The following is a 19,664-nucleotide window of genomic DNA, read 5'->3' on the forward strand; positions in this document are numbered from 1 at the left end:
GCTGGTGAGGTCACTGTGTACATACATTACATTACTTATCCTGTACTGATCCTGAGTTATATCCTGTATTATACTCCAGAGCTGTACTCACTATTCTGCTGGTGAGATCACTGTGTACATACATTACATTACTTATCCTGTACTGATCCTGAGTTATATCCTGTATTATACTCCAGAGCTGCACTCCCTATTCTGCTGGTGAGATCACTGTGTACATACATTACATTACTTATCCTGTACTGATCCTGAGTTATATCCTGTATTATACTCCAGAGCTGTACTCACTATTCTGCTGGTGAGGTCACTGTGTACATACATTACATTACTTATCCTGTACTGATCCTGAGTTATATCCTGTATTATACTCCAGAGCTGTACTCACTATTCTGCTGGTGAGGTCACTGTGTACATACATTACATTACTTATCCTGTACTGATCCTGAGTTATATCCTGTATTATACCCCAGAGCTGCACTCCCTATTCTGCTGGTGAGGTCACTGTGTACATACATTACATTACATATCCTGTACTGATCCTGAGTTATATCCTGTATTATACTCCAGAGCTGTACTCACTATTCTGCTGGTGAGGTCACTGTGTACATACATTACATTACTTATCCTGTACTGATCCTGAGTTATATCCTGTATTATACTCCAGAGCTGTACTCACTATTCTGCTGGTGAGGTCACTGTGTACATACATTACATTACTTATCCTGTACTGATCCTGAGTTATATCCTGTATTATACTCCAGAGCTGCACTCACTATTCTGCTGGTGAGGTCACTGTGTACATACATTACATTACTTATCCTGTACTGATCCTGAGTTATATCCTGTATTATACTTCAGAGCTGCACTCACTATTCTGCTGGTAGGGTCACATTACTTATCGCTTTACGATTCTTTCTCGCTCACAGGCAGATCGGGAGAGGCGCAGAGAAAAATTTCCCTACTAGATGACATTTCATCGCAATGTCCGATCGTTTGGGGCAGATATCCAAGGGAAAGGATGGGAAAAGCAAGTACTCGTCTCTCAACCTGTTTGACAAGTATAAAGGGAAATCAATAGAAGCCGTCAGAACCACAGGTGAGGGGGAGGGTATAATACACACATGACTCTGTATACGGGGGGAGATCATGTGACCCTCTGTCTGTTGACTTCACCTTAGGGGGCGCATTCTATTTCTTCATGTACCACATTTTCTTTAAAATCAGCGCCTGTTGTGTTTGGTTTTGCAGTTATTGCTCGTGGACAGGGGTGGCGCTGTTCTTGAAAGACATGTGGGGGAGATTTCTTTAAACCTGTGCGGAGGGAAAAATAGGCCAGTTGCCCATAGCAACCAATCAGATTGCTGGGTTATCCGGAATTATATAAATGGCCACTTTCTTTCAAAAAACGGCGCCACATCTGTACTAAGGGTGTGCGTGGTATTACAGTTAAGCCCCACTTAATTGAAATGAACTGCAATACCACACCCAACCTGAAGAAAAAAAGTGGCGCTGTTTTTTAGAACAGCTCTGTTTTATAACCTCTTTAATTTGAATAGAAGAGGGGATAACAGTGGGGTCCGGTTTGTGTACACACACACACACACACACACATATATTTTATAGTGTGTGTGTATATATATATATTTTTTTTTTATGTATTTAACTTATTTGTTTTTATATTTCCTCCAGTTATACCTAGACATGGCTTACAGAGTCTTGGGAAAGTTGCCGCTGCTCGGCGTATGCCACCTCCTGCAAACTTGCCAAGCTTGAAATCTGAGAACAAAGGAAACGACCCCAATATTATTATAGTGCCCAAAGACGGAACAGGATGGGCAAACAAACAAGAGCATCCAGACCAAAAGAGGTGAGTTCGGAGCAGAGCGCCCCTTAGTGGTGGAGCGGTGTCATTGGCGAATTTAAATATTTGACTATTTCAGTAAAGCTGCATCTTTGTATTTATGTCTGTGTAACCTGAACTAGACAATAAGAATGTCCCAGATGTATCTCAGTGGATCCGCTGCAGGTGTAGATTGTCCGGTTCGCAGCACCTCATTATTTGACTCAACGTGTTCGAGAATTTAGTGGAAAAAAAATGTTGCAACAATTTTGTTGCATTTTAATCCAAGCCTCTTTGCAGAGAAGATGACACCCCCTCCCCTCCATATTGACACGTTGCAAATAGCGTCTAAAGCAAATGAATAAATTTGGCACACAAAATATTTACCAGTTTCTTGACGTAAACAGTAATGAGTGATATGAAACTGTCCCAATGTTGTCTCGTCTTCCTCACACTCCCCTAATTCTACCATTGCTGCATTAAATGGGCACTGTCATTAACCTTTTTTTATTTTTTTTATATGTTGTAGTACTTATGTTCTACAATATATCTCTAATATACATCTATTATTTTTTTTATTTAAAATATTGTATTTTATATTTGAAAACCGGCCACTAGTGGCTGACTGCAGCCTGCCGTGACGTCACGACTGAATTCGGACTGATGGCGGCCGGGCAATCGGTCCTAATTCAGTCAGTCTGCGCTCGCTCCCTGCCTGTCAATCAGAACGGCTGAGCAGATCAATGTGAACTCCTGGGCTGCGCTCATTGGCTGCCTGGCCTCGCAGCTGCCCGCCCCTGCATGTACATTCTGGAGGCAGCGCGGCACTGAATCCCAGTGCTGCGCTGATGCTCCAGGACTGTACATGTCCTGTACAGTTAAGTGAGGTCTTATTTCACTTACCTTTACTTTGTTTCGGTCCCGGGTCTCGGCGGTGAGCACGGCAGTTGGGCGAAGCTCCTATACTCCTCCTCCCTGGATAACATTACACTGCTAAACAAGGCGGAGGAGACCACAGGGCAGCCTGCTTTGCTGTTGGCCGCTCATCGATGCGTGCTCCTGACGGGAGCACAGCATAGATGAGCTAAGGGCGAAAGTTGTTCCCCCAGCAGGCATCAGTGAAGTTGCGCCAGCTGGAGAAGTCTGCCTGGTAAGTGAGCACACTACTAGGCAGACAAAAATATATTTCTAAGGGGGTAAAAAAAAAAAAATTACAGACAGGGATGGGGTTAGGGATAGATGGGCAATAGGCAGGGACAGAAAAATTTTTTTGTTACATGGTGGGAGTTACTCTTCATCTCCTTATTTTCCCCCTTTGTCGTGCAGTTCCAGTGTGACAGCTCCTCAGCCGCAGGAGTCGCTGCCGCAGCAGGGTTTGCCGAAGTCTGTCTCCAATTTACAGAAGCCAACCACAGTGAACAGTCCGGAGGTGAGGGGCCACACTGTATATTGCTCGGTCATTCCTTATCCATTTCAATTTAACCTCTTCACTATGAACCGTTCCAGTAGAGAACAAGTGTCCACAATCGTCTTTTTTTTTTTTTTCTTTTTTTTTTTTTTATCAATCGCTGCTCTACATACAATGGCCTCAACTTACAATAGTTTCAACATATAATGGACTTTTCTTGTCTTTTCTGGACCATTGTAACTTGAAACCAGACTCAACATACAATGTTACAGACAGTCCAGATCTGTGAAACAATGGCCGGAAGAACCGACCAATCAGAATAGGCATTCACTGGTAAAACCCCTGTATTACTGAAGTGTATACACTGACTGGTGTCTGGTAGCGCCCCCTACAGTACAGGGAGGTATTACATGTTCTGTACTCTTTACCTGTATTAGGCTGGGTCCACACTACGTTTTGTCCCATACGGGAGCGCATACGGCAGGGGGGAGCTAAAACCTCGCGCTCCCGTATGTAACCGTATGCGCTCCCGTATGCCATTCACTTCAATGAGCCGACCGGAGTGAAACGTTCGGTCCGGTCGGCTCATTTTTGCGCCATATGCGCTTTTACAACCGGACCTAAAACTGTGGTCAACCACGGTTTTAGGTCCGGTTGTAAAAGCGCATACGGCGCAAAAATGAGCCGACCGGACCGAACGTTTCACTCCGGTCGGCTCATTGAAGTGAATGTCATACGGGAGCGCATACGGTTACATACGGGAGCGCGAGCTTTTAGCTCCCCCCTGCCGTATGCGCTCCCGTATGGGACAAAACGTAGTGTGGACCCAGCCTTACTGAAGTGTATGCACTGACTGGTGTCTGGTAGTGCCCCCTACAGTACAGGGAGGTATTACATATTCTGTACTCTTTACCTGTGCCAGGGTTAGTTGCTCCTTTGGACACCAGGTGAGGGCGGCTCCATGTTACTTTTTTAGGACATTGTGTGTTCTGTACAGGACCCTGAAGAAGCTCCTGTCCTCTACATAGACAGTGATTACAGCTCCAGCAGATCTTTCTTACTTTTATATGTAAGGATTTGCTTTATCTATATATTAGTTATCTACTTATCTTTCTTTAATCCTCACTTTTTCCTATTTTTGGATGACATTTTGGTGGCTTCAGAACCAATTATCAGGTTTCCATAGAGTTCTGGTCTCAACATACAATGGTCGTCCTGGAACCGATTAATATTGTAACTTGAGGGACCACTGTATAGCGCTCCACACCTCGTCTTCCTGGGACCTCTGTCTCTCTGCAGGACACAACCCCCATAGACATATAATGCACTTCATCTCATGCAGGGAAGAGGGGAGTGGAGCATACAGCTGTGCGCTTTCCTTGGCTATATCTAGATCAGTGTTTCCCAACCAGGGTACCTCCAGCTGTTTCAAAACTACAACTCCCAGCATGCCCGGACAGCCTTCGGCTGTCCGGGCATGCTGGGAGTTGTAGTTTTGCAACAGCTAGAGGCACCCTGGTTGGGAAACACTGATCTACCATTTAGTGGGGGGCTAAATTAGGGATGCCCTGATACCAGTATTTGTATGTGACCGACACCAGAACGATAGTGGAGACTTGTGCAAAGGTCCCCGGTACCAAATGCGATACCTGCTGCCTATGTACCTCTAGCTGCATTATGGTGCCTAATTAAATTCTGCCGCTCCACTTCCCCCGTTTCCCCTCTGGAACTTGGTGGTCTATAGAGGAGTATGTGACATTTGGGTCACTCTGTGATGATTTATCAAAACCTGTCCCATAGTAACCAATCAGATCACTGCTTTCGTTTCTCACAGGCCTTTTCATAAATGAAAGCAGCGATCTGATTGGTTGCTATAGGCAAATCAGCAACTTTTCCTCTGGACAGTATTTGATAAATCTTCCTGTGTTCTCCACTGCACCTATAAGAGACCTATAAGAGCCGTGTAACGCTATGGAGGAAGCCGAGTGATGGGAATGTCGCAGGCTTTTCCATAGAACACAATGTTCATTATGGGAGAATGGGGAGGGAAGCGGCAACGTTTTGTAGAGAACGTAGTGCAGTAATTGCCTGGGGTACTACCTAAAGGAGGGGGCTACTGCTGCTACTACTACTAATTCCATTATGGGGCTGCTGTTGCTGCTACTACTACCTTCATTAGGCAGCTGCTTCTGCTGCTACTACCACATACAATTGGGTGGCAGCTTCTGCTGCTGCTGCTACTACTACTACTACCACCTCCATTAGGTGGCTGCTACTACTTCTACTACCTTCATTAGGCGGCGGCTGCTACTACTACTACTACCACCACCTCCATTAGGCGGCTGCTACTACTACTACCACCTCCATTAGGTGGCTGCTACTACTTCTACTACATTCATTAGGCGGCGGCTGCTACTACTACTACTACTACTACTACCACCACCACCACCTCCATTAGGTGGCTGCTACTACTTCTACTAACTTCATTAGGCGGCGGCTGCTACTACTTCTACTACCTTCATTAGGCGGCGGCTGCTACTACTACCTCCATTAGAAAGAAACAAAAACGTTCCCATGCGTAACTGATCTACGTCAAAACTATACGAACCCCCAAACGAAAAATTATCGTACACAGATCCACAGTACAACAGAATTTTATTAACACAAATGCAAAGCCAGTACACAAAACCAAAAAATAAAATCACATAAAATGGAAAGTGCTATTGGTGGAATCTGGCAAAAATGGGGCTCTGCACATAACAGAAGGGCATGAATACATAAAAGGCACGCCATGACACTGACTACTCCCTAATAAACAAGGTTAGTACCATACCTGCAGTTCTAGTACTAACCTTGTTTATTAGGGAGTAGTCAGTGTCATGGCGTGCCTTTTATGTATTCATGCCCTTCTGTTATGTGCAGAGACCCATTTTTGTCAGATTCCACTAATAGCACTTTCCATTTTATGTGATTTTATTTTTTGGTTTTATGTACAGTCTTTGCATTCGTGTTAATAAAATACTGTTTTACTATGGATCGGTGGACGCTAATTTCTCGTTTGGGGTTCATACTATTACCTCCATTAGGCATCAGCTGGCAATTTATTCCTTCTCCTTGGTGGGAACTTTATTCTTATCTTGTGTTTTGCATTTGGCGCTCTCAGAAGGTTACAGTAATCTCTACCAACACCCAGAGGCCTACTCCCCCGGGTGTCAGGCATACGCTCTCATTACTTTCCTTATTCTGAAGAATAAAGGTGGAGATGTCGGGGATGTGCCCCACATAGGTTAATTCCGTGAGGACGGGGGAAAGGGTCTGCATTAGGGATTCCCCATCTTTTAACTCTCACAGAAAAACCCTCAAAAATACAAATCATTCACTTGTTTTGCAGATAACACAGGACCCAAAAGTTAAAGGGGTACTCCGCTGCTCAGTGTTTGGAACAAACTGTTCCAAACGCTGGAGCTAGCGCCGGGAGCTTGTGACATCATAGCCCCGCCCCCTCATGAAGTCACATCACACCCCCTCCCATAGACTTGCACTGAGGGGGCGGGGCTATGAAGTCACGAGCTCCACAGCACAGTTTGTTCCAAACGCTGAGCAGCGGAGTACCCCTTTAAGGGATGCAGGTCAAGAAATCCAATAATTACTGTATCAATAGACCTACTGCCACATCAGTTGGATTATTAGATATTCTGCAGATCCTCTGCTGCGCTCACTGTTATTTTCCTTCATTAGTTCTCTGCTTATACACTAATTTCGTGACCTATGTCGTAAGTAAGTGACCCCCTCACCCCACCCTGTGAGTCTCCAGGTGTTGCAAAACTACAACTCGTGCAATTTACATCCTGACAACTTTATTATTATTATTTTACTTTTTTGCAGAATATAAATTTAGTGCCAGGTGGGCCAAAGTCATGGGCTCAGCTGAACGGAAAGCCAGCAGGACACGAAGGTGGTGAGTGACGCTTCTTCCATTATACACTTAGTGCCTTGACCTTTTATTGCCTTTTTTTTATACATTCTATTACCTGCCCTGGTCTCCATCCTTTTTGCTCTTTCTATTTTGTAGGTTCAAGGGGCTCAAGCCGACTGTTGTCCTTCTCTCCCGAGGAATTTCCAACGCTGAAAGCAGCTGGCGAGCAAGACAAGGCTGGCAAAGAAAAGAACGTCTTAGATCCGTCGTATGGGCCCGGACCAAGCCTCCGCCCCCAGAGTAAGCCCCTCGCCCTGCTTCCCGGTAACCGCTCTGAACGTTTTCTTGTCAGTCTTCCCTTCCCCCACTTTACCCCAAACCTGTGTATATAATGAGCCCTTCACCTCTATTGTTCTTGTCTGTATCAGTTTTGAGCCTTTTTTCTCAGTCGCTTTTCATTGGGGGACACCTATACTGATGGGTATATGCTCTTGCCACTAGGAGGCGCTGACTCTGGAAAAAAAAAGTCTGCTCCTCCCTGGCAGGATATACCCACCTACTGGAAGTGAAGTCATCCGTTTTAGCTTGTGTCAGTAGGAGGCAGACACAGGAGTGGGAGCTCCCCAGACCTGGTCTTTTTAAAATTATTTTCTATTAAGGGATGTTTAGTTAGGTTTTTATCTCCTTTTTGTTTCCCTTTTTCAGGTGGGGGTTCAGGCACTACCTGTTCCCCCATATGCGACAAAGGGGCACAGAACATGAGTATGGGCTGTCAGCCCCTTATCTCCAACAGCCAGCGCCTGGAAGCTGTACCCTGGTTCCGGGTCCCCCACTGCCCCTGCTCGCCCCACTATCTTAGCCTGGTATGATGCAGCGTGGCCATAAGCTGGTGGAAGACTTCAGGGTGAGTATAAGATGGAGCCGTGGGTGAGTATGTACTACAACCCCCCTCTCCCTCCCTCTCCCAGGGGTCCCCTTCTTCTCATGTGCCCAGCTCCTCAGCTGCCATTTCACGTGGCTGTGCTTTGCCTGACCCCTCATGGCCTCTGGTGCTATTCTTGTGGGGACAGTGCGGTGAACCTTCCCTCCCCCCTCTTCGGGCCACGCATCTCTACACATGTATTGCGGCCAGGCACAGTGCCCTGGCTACGTTATCTTCATTACCGGACGGAGACTCTATGTCGCTGCCCCAGTTTCAGTCTCTGTGGCAGTGGGTCTCTTGTGCGGCAGTGCAGTGTCCTGGCCGCGTTATTTTTTAGGCTAACCAGAGACCTACAGCTGCAGGCAGCGGGTCTCTGGTCCCACCAGGCTGACTGCGTTCTCAGTGTGGGCTCACCATCCCGCTTACTCCTATCATTGCGGCCAGGCACAGTGTCCTAGCCATGTTCTTCATGGGCTGACCGGAGACCTACAGCCACAGGCAGTGGGTCTTTGGTCCCCAGCCCCCTTCCTGTAATGGCTGCAGATCATGCGGCCGGGTGCTGCATCTTACCACAAGTCGTCCACCCTCGATCACCATCATTTCCCACACCCCCCCCCCCCCCGTGCTTCTCCTAGTCTGAGGCCGGCTCTAGGGGCGGTGTTCTTCCAGCGCGCCCTCCCTTCTCGGTGGGCTGCGCTGTCGAAGTTTAAAAAAAAATTAAATGCATTTCACCACTGGTCGCTCAGACAATTTGGTGTGGTTTGGCGCCCTCTTGTGGCAATCAATTGTATTGCGCCCTGGATTTTTCATTGCTTCTTGAGCTCCCCCTTGTGGCAACCAAGCACTATTACTGCCTTGGCCTGTCACATCTGTTTTTATCAGTTTAATATTTGCAGGGTCCCTTTTCTAGGGACGAAATCTGTGGCCGCTTTATTCTTTCAGTCACCCTGTACAGTGGCCTGCTTTAGATTATTTACATTGTCAGTTGAGGTATGCCTCTGTCGTATCTATTTTCTGCAGGGTTCTCACTCTGTCAGGGAAAATATGCGCGGGTTACTTCCAGGGATTTCTCGATCCCTTGGAAACTGTCGGTGATATATTCAGTGTCTAGGACTGAGTGCCATGTCATGCCCACGGACGAATTCCAGTCCCTCCCTACCGAGGCAAGACACTGGTCGGGTGCCCTTGCAAGAGTTTATTTTTATTTTTTTTTCACATTGCTGGCGGACGCTAAGGACACTCTGTCAGGTCCGCCAGTCACCCAACGGTTGCTGAATGGTCTACTACTACTACTACTACTATGTTGAGTCCACTACCATACACTTGCCACACTGTTGACGGTAGTTCAGGTTATCCACTGCCAAGGTACCCCACTGCTGTGGCAGGGATACTATCTATGGCTCCTAGGCCTCCCCTCCCTCCCACATGTGGCAGTGGGGCACAGTGATTGCCTATCTGGCTGTCCCCTTTTATCCAGCGCCTGGCATTGTACTTGTTACAGATGAGTCTCCCAGTGTTGCTCCATGAGCCCAATACAATACACCACATACTGGTTTGCGGGGTTCCCTCCTTTACCAGGTTCCTGCCTACATGCCTGCCACTCTCACAGCTGAAGGCTGGTAACCCACTTTCTGTCTGTGATTCTGTCTACAGCACCCGGTGTGGCCATGGTCCCTATGCCAGATAGCAGACACTGTCTTCATGGTTTTCTCCCCCACCAGGTCACCTTCCCCATTCTTGTCGCCCCTGCGGTTACAGTCTGGTGACTCCTTTTCCAGGTGAAGTTCCAAAGAGTCTCTGTGGTTTCAGTCCTGGTGTGTGGCACCATTTGGCGCTGGGGTGTGGGCATTTCTTGCAGGTTCCATAGACTTTCACAGAATGAGCAGCGCTCTGTTCCCCTTTCTAAGGGTGCAGCGTTGGCCTGCTAGGGGCATGGTTGTGATTCCATGCTGCCGGACTTTTGAATGTCTGCGGTTTCTTTTGTGTCTGCAGTCTTGGTACCCCTCAATCGTACGGTAACTGTATCTGTGTCCCTACATATGCTAGGCCACTCTGCACGTGTACAGTCCACCTTTTTTCTGTGGGGTGTGCCTCAGGCCTTCCTGTAATCTTCCACAGGTTTAGGCAATCCAACTCCTCTGCTCTGGCATGGGGCATGATGGGGCGACAGTCGGTTTGGCCCCCTCCATGCTCCCAGGTATCTGTCCTAGGTTCCTGTGCAGGGTGGTTCAGTCGCCGGCTCTGTTGCCTAGGAAATGACCAGAATGGCACCGTTGACGCCCTTCTGGTCTAGGGTTACACCATGCTGAGGTGTTCCTCACACTTTGGGGGTGTGTGCTTCTTACTTCCATTCGTAGTCAGGATTCAAATTAGCTCCTCCATTCCTTGATATGTTGTTGCAGGGTTCCTGGGGTCTACCTCCACCCAGTCCTTTGCCCCCTTACCTTTGGGCGGCATTTTTCTGCTCCTATAGTGCCTGGCGCACTTTGATAACCCCCCTTCCACAGGGGGTACGGGGATCAGGGAGCTTGGCATGGTCTGGACCTGGGTTTCATGGCGACCTCCCCTTGTTTCCCCCTCTTCTATATAGGTGGGGTACCTGGCTGGGCGCTTGTTTTTTGCTGAGCTGTGCACTTTTGCTGCCTGGCTCTCTTCCTTTTTCTTGGTTATCTACTGCTGCTCATACAGACTTGGCTCTCTCCTCTGTTGGAGGCGTGTTTTCTTTTCTAGGTTGGCCCTTCTGGTTCTTTGGGCCTTAGGTATGGTTGTGGTCTCGGGCAGGTTAGCTCTCCTGCCCTGACTTCTCCGCTGTCCCGTTTGTGGGGCGGTCTTTCTGTACTGCACTTATTCTTGTCTAGAACTAGAAGTTTGTCACCCGGAGAGTTTCGCGGACGTTGGGTTTACTTACTCTACAGGTGTACATCTTCCAGGTGACGGTCGCTCCGGTGTTCCGGGATGCCCCTCTTCAGGGCATTCTGCTCCCTTTTCAGCCTTATTCCTTCCGGCTCTGTTGTCTCTGCCCGGGATCTCGTTTGCAGGCCTTATGGTCGAGCGGGTTCAGTCTCTGGACTGTTTCCCTTTCTCTGGTTGTTTTTCCCACCCTAGGAGACTACTTTGGTATGTCCCATCAGTATAGGTGTCCCCCAATGAAGAGCGACCGTGAAAACGAGATTTTTTTTTTTTTGTACTCACCGTAAAATCTCTTTCTCGTAGCCTTCGTTGGGGGACACCGCACCCACCCATTTCTTCTATTTTGTTGGGATAATCTTTTTCGGTTGTGGGTTTTTTATCCGGGATTCTTTTCTGGGGTCTTTCGGACATATTTCTTGGTTGGCTTCTCCTACTGATTGACAAAACGGATGACTTCACTTCCAGTGGGCGGGTATATCCTGCCAGGGAGGAGCAGACTTTTTTTCCTAGTGTAGGCGCCTCCTAGTGGCAAGAGCATATACCCATCAGTATAGGTGTCCCCCAATGAAGGCTACGAGAGAGAGATTTTACGGTGAGTACAAAAAAAAATCTCCTAGATTAGTAGTAGAAGTATTTCCAGCCCAATGGATATCCTACCTAAATAGATTAGCTGACAAATGGGTAGACAGGGACTTTGTCAGTGCATGCAACATGACCTTTATATGCAGCACATGCTGGAAATCCTGTATTAAGCCATGTACACATGACAAAATTCACCAAAAAAAATAAATAAATTCCGCACGGACATTCCTCTGCAGCAGAGTCCTATTGATTTCAATGTGTTTCTACTGCATTGTACACACACATTGTATGCAGAAGGAATAGTAATGTCTGTTATGTTTGCAGATTCCGCTCAGAAATGCATTGGCGTCTGACACAGCTCCTTTCCGAGCGGTCCTAGCGCCTGCTGAAACATTCAGATGTGCAGAGTGTCTGTCCGTATTTTCTGGGCAGACATTCCGACCGTTGGCGGCCATGTGAACGTGGCCTTAGGGCAGAAAAGTTCTAATGTACTGCAGTATTGTGGGGGGGGGGGGTCTGATACCTGGGAACACCGGGAGCGATGACATCACAAGCTCCTGGCGCCGGCTCCAGCGGCTTTTGAACCCTTCCAATGCATTTAAAAGTGCAGCAGATTTGCGAATCTTAATGATAAGTCTCCTACTGTTTTATAGTGTGTGGGTCCTGTGTCTCCATGGTTACAGACTACAGACAGACCATGCGTAGTCTGATCCTGCAGTCTTGTTAGGCAATGTTCACACTACAGAAAATACCAGAGTCTGCGGGCAGATTATGCCGGACCTAGGACCGCACAGGAATGCGCCATCTCGTAGATGGCTATGCATTCCGTGCGGTGTCATTTTGTGGGCACGATAATGGAATTTTTTCCTTGCTGGAACCATCTGCCTTGGAAATTCTTCCATGTGCACAGCGCGGCAGAATCCCATTGAATTCAACTGGACTCTGCTGCAGTGGAATCTCTGTGCAGAATTCCAATGTGGAATCTGGCATGAACATTCCGACGTGTGAACGTGGCCTTACTCTGATCTTTGGAGGTGCTGTTATGTTTAGCTCTTCCTAGATCAGGGATTTTTCAATGCTGAGGGGTTGTTGGTCGTTTTAAGATTGGACTCGATGATGATACATTTTTAACTGCGCTGTTTATCTCAAAGTGACTGATTGTTCTGACTCAATACAAATGTAACTCAGCTATAAGATGTAAAACCTTCAATGTAAGCACCATATGTATATTTCCACTCACTAATGACAAGCAGAGATCCGTCACATAGAGACAAAAGTGCAGAAATGTTTTCTTGGATGTCCCGGGCGCTGCCAGTTGTCTGCAGCATTGGAGCGTCTGTCTAGTTTAGTTTTGCTTTATATTTTGTGCTTATTGTGCAGTTCTGTGTTCCTGGATTTTGTTGGAATCTTAATGTTTAACCCTGTTTCATGCTCCCGTTACAGATGTCACCAGCTGGAGGGAGGGCGGTGGGAGAAGCATTACCGGTGGCATCTCTCCAACCGTCTCTCCTACTGAGCCGGGCAGCAAATCCACTGCTCCTGCAGATAGCGCCCCCTCCACAGCGCAAACTAGTAGTGACCAGAAGGAGCTTTCACTGCGCCCGGCTCAGCCCACCAGAAAAGGGGCTTCACAGTTCATGGGAAACGCCTATCACCCGCCTACCTACCATGACATGCTGCCAGCTTTTGTAAGTACTAATATCCAAAATGTCATTCATTAGGGGCTTACAACATGTCTGAAATTGTCATGTGACTATCCTGTATTATACCCCAGAGCTGTACTCACTATTCTGCTGGTGAGGTCACTGTGTACATACATTACATTACTTATCCTGTACTGATCCTGAGTTATATCCTGTATTATACCCCAGAGCTGTACTCACTATTCTGCTGGTGAGGTCACTGTGTACATACATTACATTACTTATCCTGTACTGATCCTGAGTTATATCCTGTATTATACTCCAGAGCTGTACTCACTATTCTGCTGGTGAGGTCACTGTGTACATACATTACATTACTTATCCTGTACTGATCCTGAGTTATATCCTGTATTATACTCCAGAGCTGTACTCACTATTCTGCTGGTGAGGTCACTGTGTACATACATTACATTACTTATCCTGCACTGATCCTGAGTTATATCCTGTATTATACCCCAGAGCTGTACTCACTATTCTGCTGGTGAGGTCACTGTGTACATACATTACATTACTTATCCTGTACTGATCCCACATTGCACATTAGGCGCACATGACAAATTCATGCCAACTACTGAGTTTTGGATAACGTCTACACAAATGCTGACCTGTGCCCAACATACACAACACAATGACTGTAGATCCAGTAATAAATCCCCCGTTGTTGTCTTTGTAGATGTGCTCTCAGCACCCTGCAGAACCAGCTGGGACATCGGATCGAGCTTCTTTCCCCGTCCTTTCCTCCCAATCTCGCCTTGAACCTCGCGTACCCTTTAGACAATATCAGATGAACAATCAAGAAGGGTGAGTGAACCCCCGCTCCTGTGCACTCCGCCCTGCCCTATGTCGTCTATATGAGTGCTGCACGCTATGTCGCAAATCTAAATACTTAGTCAGTGTTTCCCAAACAGGGTGCCTCCAGCTGTTGCAAAACTCCTCCACACAGTATGCCCAGACAGCCAAAGGCTGTCCGGGCATGCTGAGAGTTGTAGTTTTGCAACAGCTAGAGGCACCCTAATAAGAAAACACCGTCCTAAGTAATAACAGGGGCATGAAGAAAAAAATAATATATATATTTATTATTATTATTATTATTAATAAAACCTGCCCACCTAGCACCGGTCCCCGTAAGTCTGCCACAGATCCCATTCTCCTCCTTATGGTCCCGGTATCCCGGTAAGCAGCTGGTTTCAGGACCTTTCCCATTCAGCCAATCAGTGGTCACAGCCGTGTCATGTGTCCCACCAGGGATTGGCTGAGCAGGAAAGTCCTGTAAGTCCCATAAGACACCGGTCTGCATGGAGGAGAACAGGATCTGCGGCACAACATTAAAGGGGTACTTCACTCCCCAGCGTCCGGAACATTTAGTTCCGAGCGCAGGGTGTGGGCTTCCGTGGTCGCCCCGCCCCCTTAATGCAAGTCTATGGGAAGGGTGTGATGGCCGTCATGCCCCTTTCCCATAGACTTGCATTGAGAGGGCGGGGCGTGGCGTCCTGGGTGCGTGGTGAAACGTCACAAGGGGGCGGGTTGACCACGGAAGCCTGCACCCAGTGTTCAGAACTAAATGTTCCGGACACTGGGGAGCGGAGTACCCCTTTAATGGGGGATATGTGACATTGGGGGAGGGGGGTGATAGACTTGAAATTGGGGGATTTCAACATTTATTTTATCGCAATCACAATTTTTCCCTCCATAATCGCACGTTTTCCCCAAATCGTGCAGCCCTAGTCCACATTGTCCACCTCTCGCCTCTTTTATAATCGTGTCCTTTCCTTGTGTTACGAGCAGAAAAGAGATCAGGCCGAGCGGTGGCGGATTACGGCCTGTGCGGTCACAGCGCCCTCAACCGGAGAGGGCCCCCCGAGCCACCATTATAAACGCTGAAGATCTTAAAGAACTGGATGACCTGGACAATGACGCTGAAGACGGCTGGGCGGGTATGTGTCGGGGGGGATTACCAGGGGGCTGCGGATTAGGGGTCTGCTGTAGATCGGCCTTAATCTGTGGTTCCCCCGGTGATTTCAGGCATTCACGATGAAGTGGATTATTCTGAGAAGCTGAAGTTCAGTGAAGATGAGGAGGATGATGACGCCCCGAAGGACAACAGGAGTAAATGGTAGGATTGGCCAGTTATTTGGCTGCTACTTGCTGCCTGCTGTGTTGTTTATTTAAATCAGTGGTCACAAACTGTGGCTCTCCAGATGTTGCAAAACTACAACTCCCAGCATGCCCGTACAGCCAACGGCTGTCCGGGCATGCTGGGAGTTGTAGTTTTGTAACAGCTGGAATCACACTGGGTGGGAAACACTGACATAAGCAAAGCCAAAGGCAGAGTTGGAGGGACATAGTTTGGAGACCAGTGGACTATACCCCCAGTGCCTCCAGCTGTTGCAAAACTACAACTCCCAGTATACTGGCAGTTGTAGTTTTGCAAAAGCTGGAGAGCCACAATTTGGAGACCACTGCCCTATATCACTGTGTTTGCCAACAAGGTTGCCTCCAGCTGTTCGAAAACTACAACTCCCAGCATGCCCAGACAGCTAGAGGGGCACAGTTTGGAGACCACTGGACTATACCCTAATGCCTCCAGCTGTTATAGAACTACAACTCCCAGTATGCCTGTACAGCCAACGGCAGTCCGAGCATGCTGGGAATTGTAGTTTTGCAAGAGCTGGAGGGATACCTTTTGGACACTACTGGACTATACCTTAGTGCTTCCAGCTGTTGCAAAACTACAACTCCCAGTATGTGGAGAATTGTAGTTTTGCAAAAGCTGGAGAGCCACAGTTTGGAGACCACTGCCCTATATCACAGTGTTTGCCAACCAGTTTGCCTCCAGCTGTTCGAAAAGTACAACTCCCAGCATGCCTGGACAGGTAGAGGGGCACAGTTTGGAGACCACTGCCCTATACCCCAGTGTTAGCCAACCAGGGTGCCTCATACTGTTCGAAAACTACAACTCCCAGAATGCCTGGACAGGTAGAGGGGCACAGTTTGGAGACCACTGGACTATACCCCAGTGCCTCCAGCTGTTGCAAAACTACAGATTCCAGCATACCCAGAGAGCCAACTGCTGTCTAAGCATGCTAGGTGTTGTAGTTTTGCAACAGCTGGAGCGACACAGTGTGAGACCATTTTATATGTATTCACTTATAGTTTGTTTTTATCCCTAAATTTAGAATTGGCGCTGATCCCGCCCTCTATTAGTACGTACACACTCTGCTCTAGATCATATCATTGATTATATTGGTTCTTCAGGAATGGCTGGGACTGCAGGAGGCAGCGGCAGGTTTCCTTTAACGCCACTGACAGCGCTGAAGGGAAGCACCCTGCGGAGGAGGGGAAGGTGTGGAACGATCAAGTGGCACATCCACGCCCAACCAGAAGGGGGCAGGAGCCTGTGCACACCCCTCCACGGAAAGCCAACAGCTGGGCTGCTGTAGCTGAACACCCGGTAGGGAGAAAATGGGGGTTTTGTTATTCAGCGGGTACATAGGGGGCAGTATAATAGTAGTAGTTATATTCTTGTATATAGGAGCAGTATTATATTAGTTATATTCTTGTATATAGGAGCAGTATTATAGTAGTTATATTCTTGTATATAGGAGCAGTATTATAGTAGTTATATTCTTGTATATAGGAGCCGTATTATAGTAGTTATATTCTTGTATATAGGAGCAGTATTATAGTAGTTATATTCTTGTATATAGGAGGCAGTATTATAGTAGTTATATTCTTGTATATAGGAGCAGTATTATAGTAGATATATTCTTGTATATAGGAGGCAGTATTATAGTAGTTATATTCTTGTATATAGGAGGCAGTATTATAGTAGTTATATTCTTGTATATAGGAGCAGTATTATAGTAGTTCTATTGTATATAGGAGCAGTATTATAGTAGTTATATTCTCGTATATATGAGCAGTATTATAGTAGTTATATTCTTGTATATAGGAGCAGTATTATAGTAGTTATATTCTTGTATATAGGAGCAGTATTATAGTAGTTATATTCTTGTATATAGGAGGCAGTATTATAGTAGTTATATTCTTGTATATAGGAGCAGTATTATAGTAGTTATAGTCTTGTATATCGGAGGCAGTATTATAGTAGTTATATTCTTGTATATAGGAGGCAGTATTATAGTAGTTATATTCTTGTATATAGGAGCAGTATTATAGTAGTTATATTCTTGTATATAGGAGCAGTATTATAGTAGTTATTCTTGTATATAGGAGCAGTATTATAGTAGTTATTCTTGTATATAGGAGCAGTATTATAGTAGTTATTCTTGTATATAGGAGCAGTATTATAGTAGTTATTCTTGTATATAGGAGGCAGTATTATATTGGTTATAGTCTTGTATATAGGAGGCAGTATTATAGTAGTTATTCTTGTATATAGGAGGCAGTATTATAGTAGTTATATTCTTGTATAAAAGGGCAGTATTATAGTAGTTATATTCTTGTATATAGGAGGCAGTATTATAGTAGTTATATTCTTGTATATAAGAGCAGTGTTATAGTAGTTATATTCTTGTATTATAGTAGTTATATTCTTGTGTATAGGAGCAGTATTATAGTAGTTAAATTCTTCTATATAGGAGACAGTATTATAGTAGTTATATTCTTGTATATAGGAGCAGTATTATAGTAGTTATATTCTTGTATATAGGAGCAGTATTATAGTAGTTATATTCTTGTATATAGGAGCAGTATTATAGTAGTTATATTCTTGTATATAGAGGCAGTATTATAGTAGTTATATTCTTGTATATAGGGGCAGTATTATAGTAGTTATATTCTTGTATATAGGAGCAGTATTATATTAGTTATATTCTTGTATATAGGAACAGTATTATAGTAGTTATATTCTTGTATATAGGGGGCAGTATTATAGTAGTTATATTCTTGTATATAGGAGGCAGTATTATAGTAGTTATATTCTTGTATATAGGAGGCAGTATTATAGTAGTTATATTCTTGTATATAGGGGGCAGTATTATAGTAGTTATATTCTTGTATATAGAGGCAGTATTATAGTAGTTATATTCTTGTATATAGAGGCAGTATTATAGTAGTTATATTCTTGTATATAGAGGCAGTATTATAGTAGTTATATTCTTGTATATAGAGGCAGTATTATAGTAGTTATATTCTTGTATATAGGAGCAGTATTATAGTAGTTATATTCTTGTATATAGGAGCAGTATTATAGTAGTTATATTCTTGTATATAGGAGCAGTATTATAGTAGTTATATTCTTGTATATAGGAGCAGTATTATAGTAGTTATATTCTTGTATATAGGGAGCAGTATTATAGTAGTTATATTCTTGTATATAGGAGGCAGTATTATAGTAGTTATATTCTTGTATATAGGAGGCAGTATTATAGTAGTTATATTCTTGTATATAGGAGCAATATTATAGTAGTTATATTCTTGTATATAGGAGCAGTATTATAGTAGTTATATTCTTGTATATAGGAGCAGTATTATAGTAGTTATATTCTTGTATATAGGAGAAAGTATTATAGTAGTTATATTCTTGTATATAGGAGCCATAGTTTTAATAATTCAAAGTGGGGTTTATAACTTATGTCATATCAATAGTGACATAAAATCCATTAATCAGATTTAATATCTTTTAGCAGCACACTTGGTTTTGTGGTTTACTTTTGTGAGTTAATAACTTCTATCTTTGATGTTCATACAGAAAGCCGCTCCAGCCACAGTCTTACGACAGCCATCTGTTGAGGAGAAAGAAGAGAAGGCTCCTTCAAGGCAGAAGTTTGCGACCTCAGAAATATCGGAAGCAGTTGAGCGAGCTCGCAAGCGGCGTGAGGAGGAAGAGCGGCGGACTCGTGAAGAACGGTTAGCTGCCTGTGCTGCAAAACTCAAACAGCTGGATCAGAAGACCAAACAGGCCCCTAAATCCGGGAGCGAAACTCCTAAACGTATGGAGAACAAAGAGAATGAGGATCCCAGATCTCCAGTCTCAGATCGAGGCAGCGCTCAGGAGAACACACAGATGCTCCGACGAGGTACAAACATATGGGACAAAAGCTTAAAGGGGTCCTCCACTGGCCAGAGTTAGGAAGTAAATGTTCTGAACGCTGTTTTCGTGCTGCAGGGGTCGGCCAAACCCCTCGTGACCTCACGCCCCCTTCCATAGACTTTCACTGAGAGGGCGTGGCTGTAATGGCACAAGAGGGTGTGGCTGACCCCTGCAGCGCGAAAACAGCTTTCGTAACATTTACTACCTAATTCTGGCCAGTGGAGTACCCCTTTAAAGGGGTTATCCAGGATTTTTTCCCCTAAATAAGCCACTCTTGTCCTCTGTGGTATTGCAGATCAGTTCCATTGACATGAAGGAAGATGAGTTGTAG

General features: G+C 45.5%; 1 protein-coding gene across 8 annotated transcripts in view; it reads left to right on the plus strand.

Moving 5' to 3' along the window:
* The window catches only part of PRRC2B (proline rich coiled-coil 2B), a 71,135-nt gene that overhangs the window by 19,149 nt on the left and 32,322 nt on the right, over positions 1 to 19,664 (plus strand). For 6 of the 8 annotated variants that reach the window (XM_056538568.1, XM_056538570.1, XM_056538571.1 and 3 more), the window contains exons 2-12: positions 924 to 1,093; positions 1,687 to 1,864; positions 3,164 to 3,266; positions 7,131 to 7,203; positions 7,318 to 7,485; positions 13,019 to 13,263; positions 13,952 to 14,079; positions 15,064 to 15,212; positions 15,301 to 15,391; positions 16,534 to 16,729; positions 18,992 to 19,319. In XM_056538568.1, coding sequence (XP_056394543.1) covers positions 979 to 1,093; positions 1,687 to 1,864; positions 3,164 to 3,266; positions 7,131 to 7,203; positions 7,318 to 7,485; positions 13,019 to 13,263; positions 13,952 to 14,079; positions 15,064 to 15,212; positions 15,301 to 15,391; positions 16,534 to 16,729; positions 18,992 to 19,319 — 1,774 coding nt within the window. In that variant the 5' untranslated portion in view covers positions 924 to 978. The remainder of the gene's footprint in view (positions 1 to 923; positions 1,094 to 1,686; positions 1,865 to 3,163; positions 3,267 to 7,130; positions 7,204 to 7,317; positions 7,486 to 13,018; positions 13,264 to 13,951; positions 14,080 to 15,063; positions 15,213 to 15,300; positions 15,392 to 16,533; positions 16,730 to 18,991; positions 19,320 to 19,664) is intronic. The other 2 variants (XM_056538569.1, XM_056538572.1) reach the window with 2 other exon arrangements.

The sequence above is a fragment of the Hyla sarda genome, chromosome 9, assembly GCF_029499605.1.
Source record: "Hyla sarda isolate aHylSar1 chromosome 9, aHylSar1.hap1, whole genome shotgun sequence".
Classification (NCBI taxonomy): domain Eukaryota; kingdom Metazoa; phylum Chordata; class Amphibia; order Anura; family Hylidae; genus Hyla; species Hyla sarda.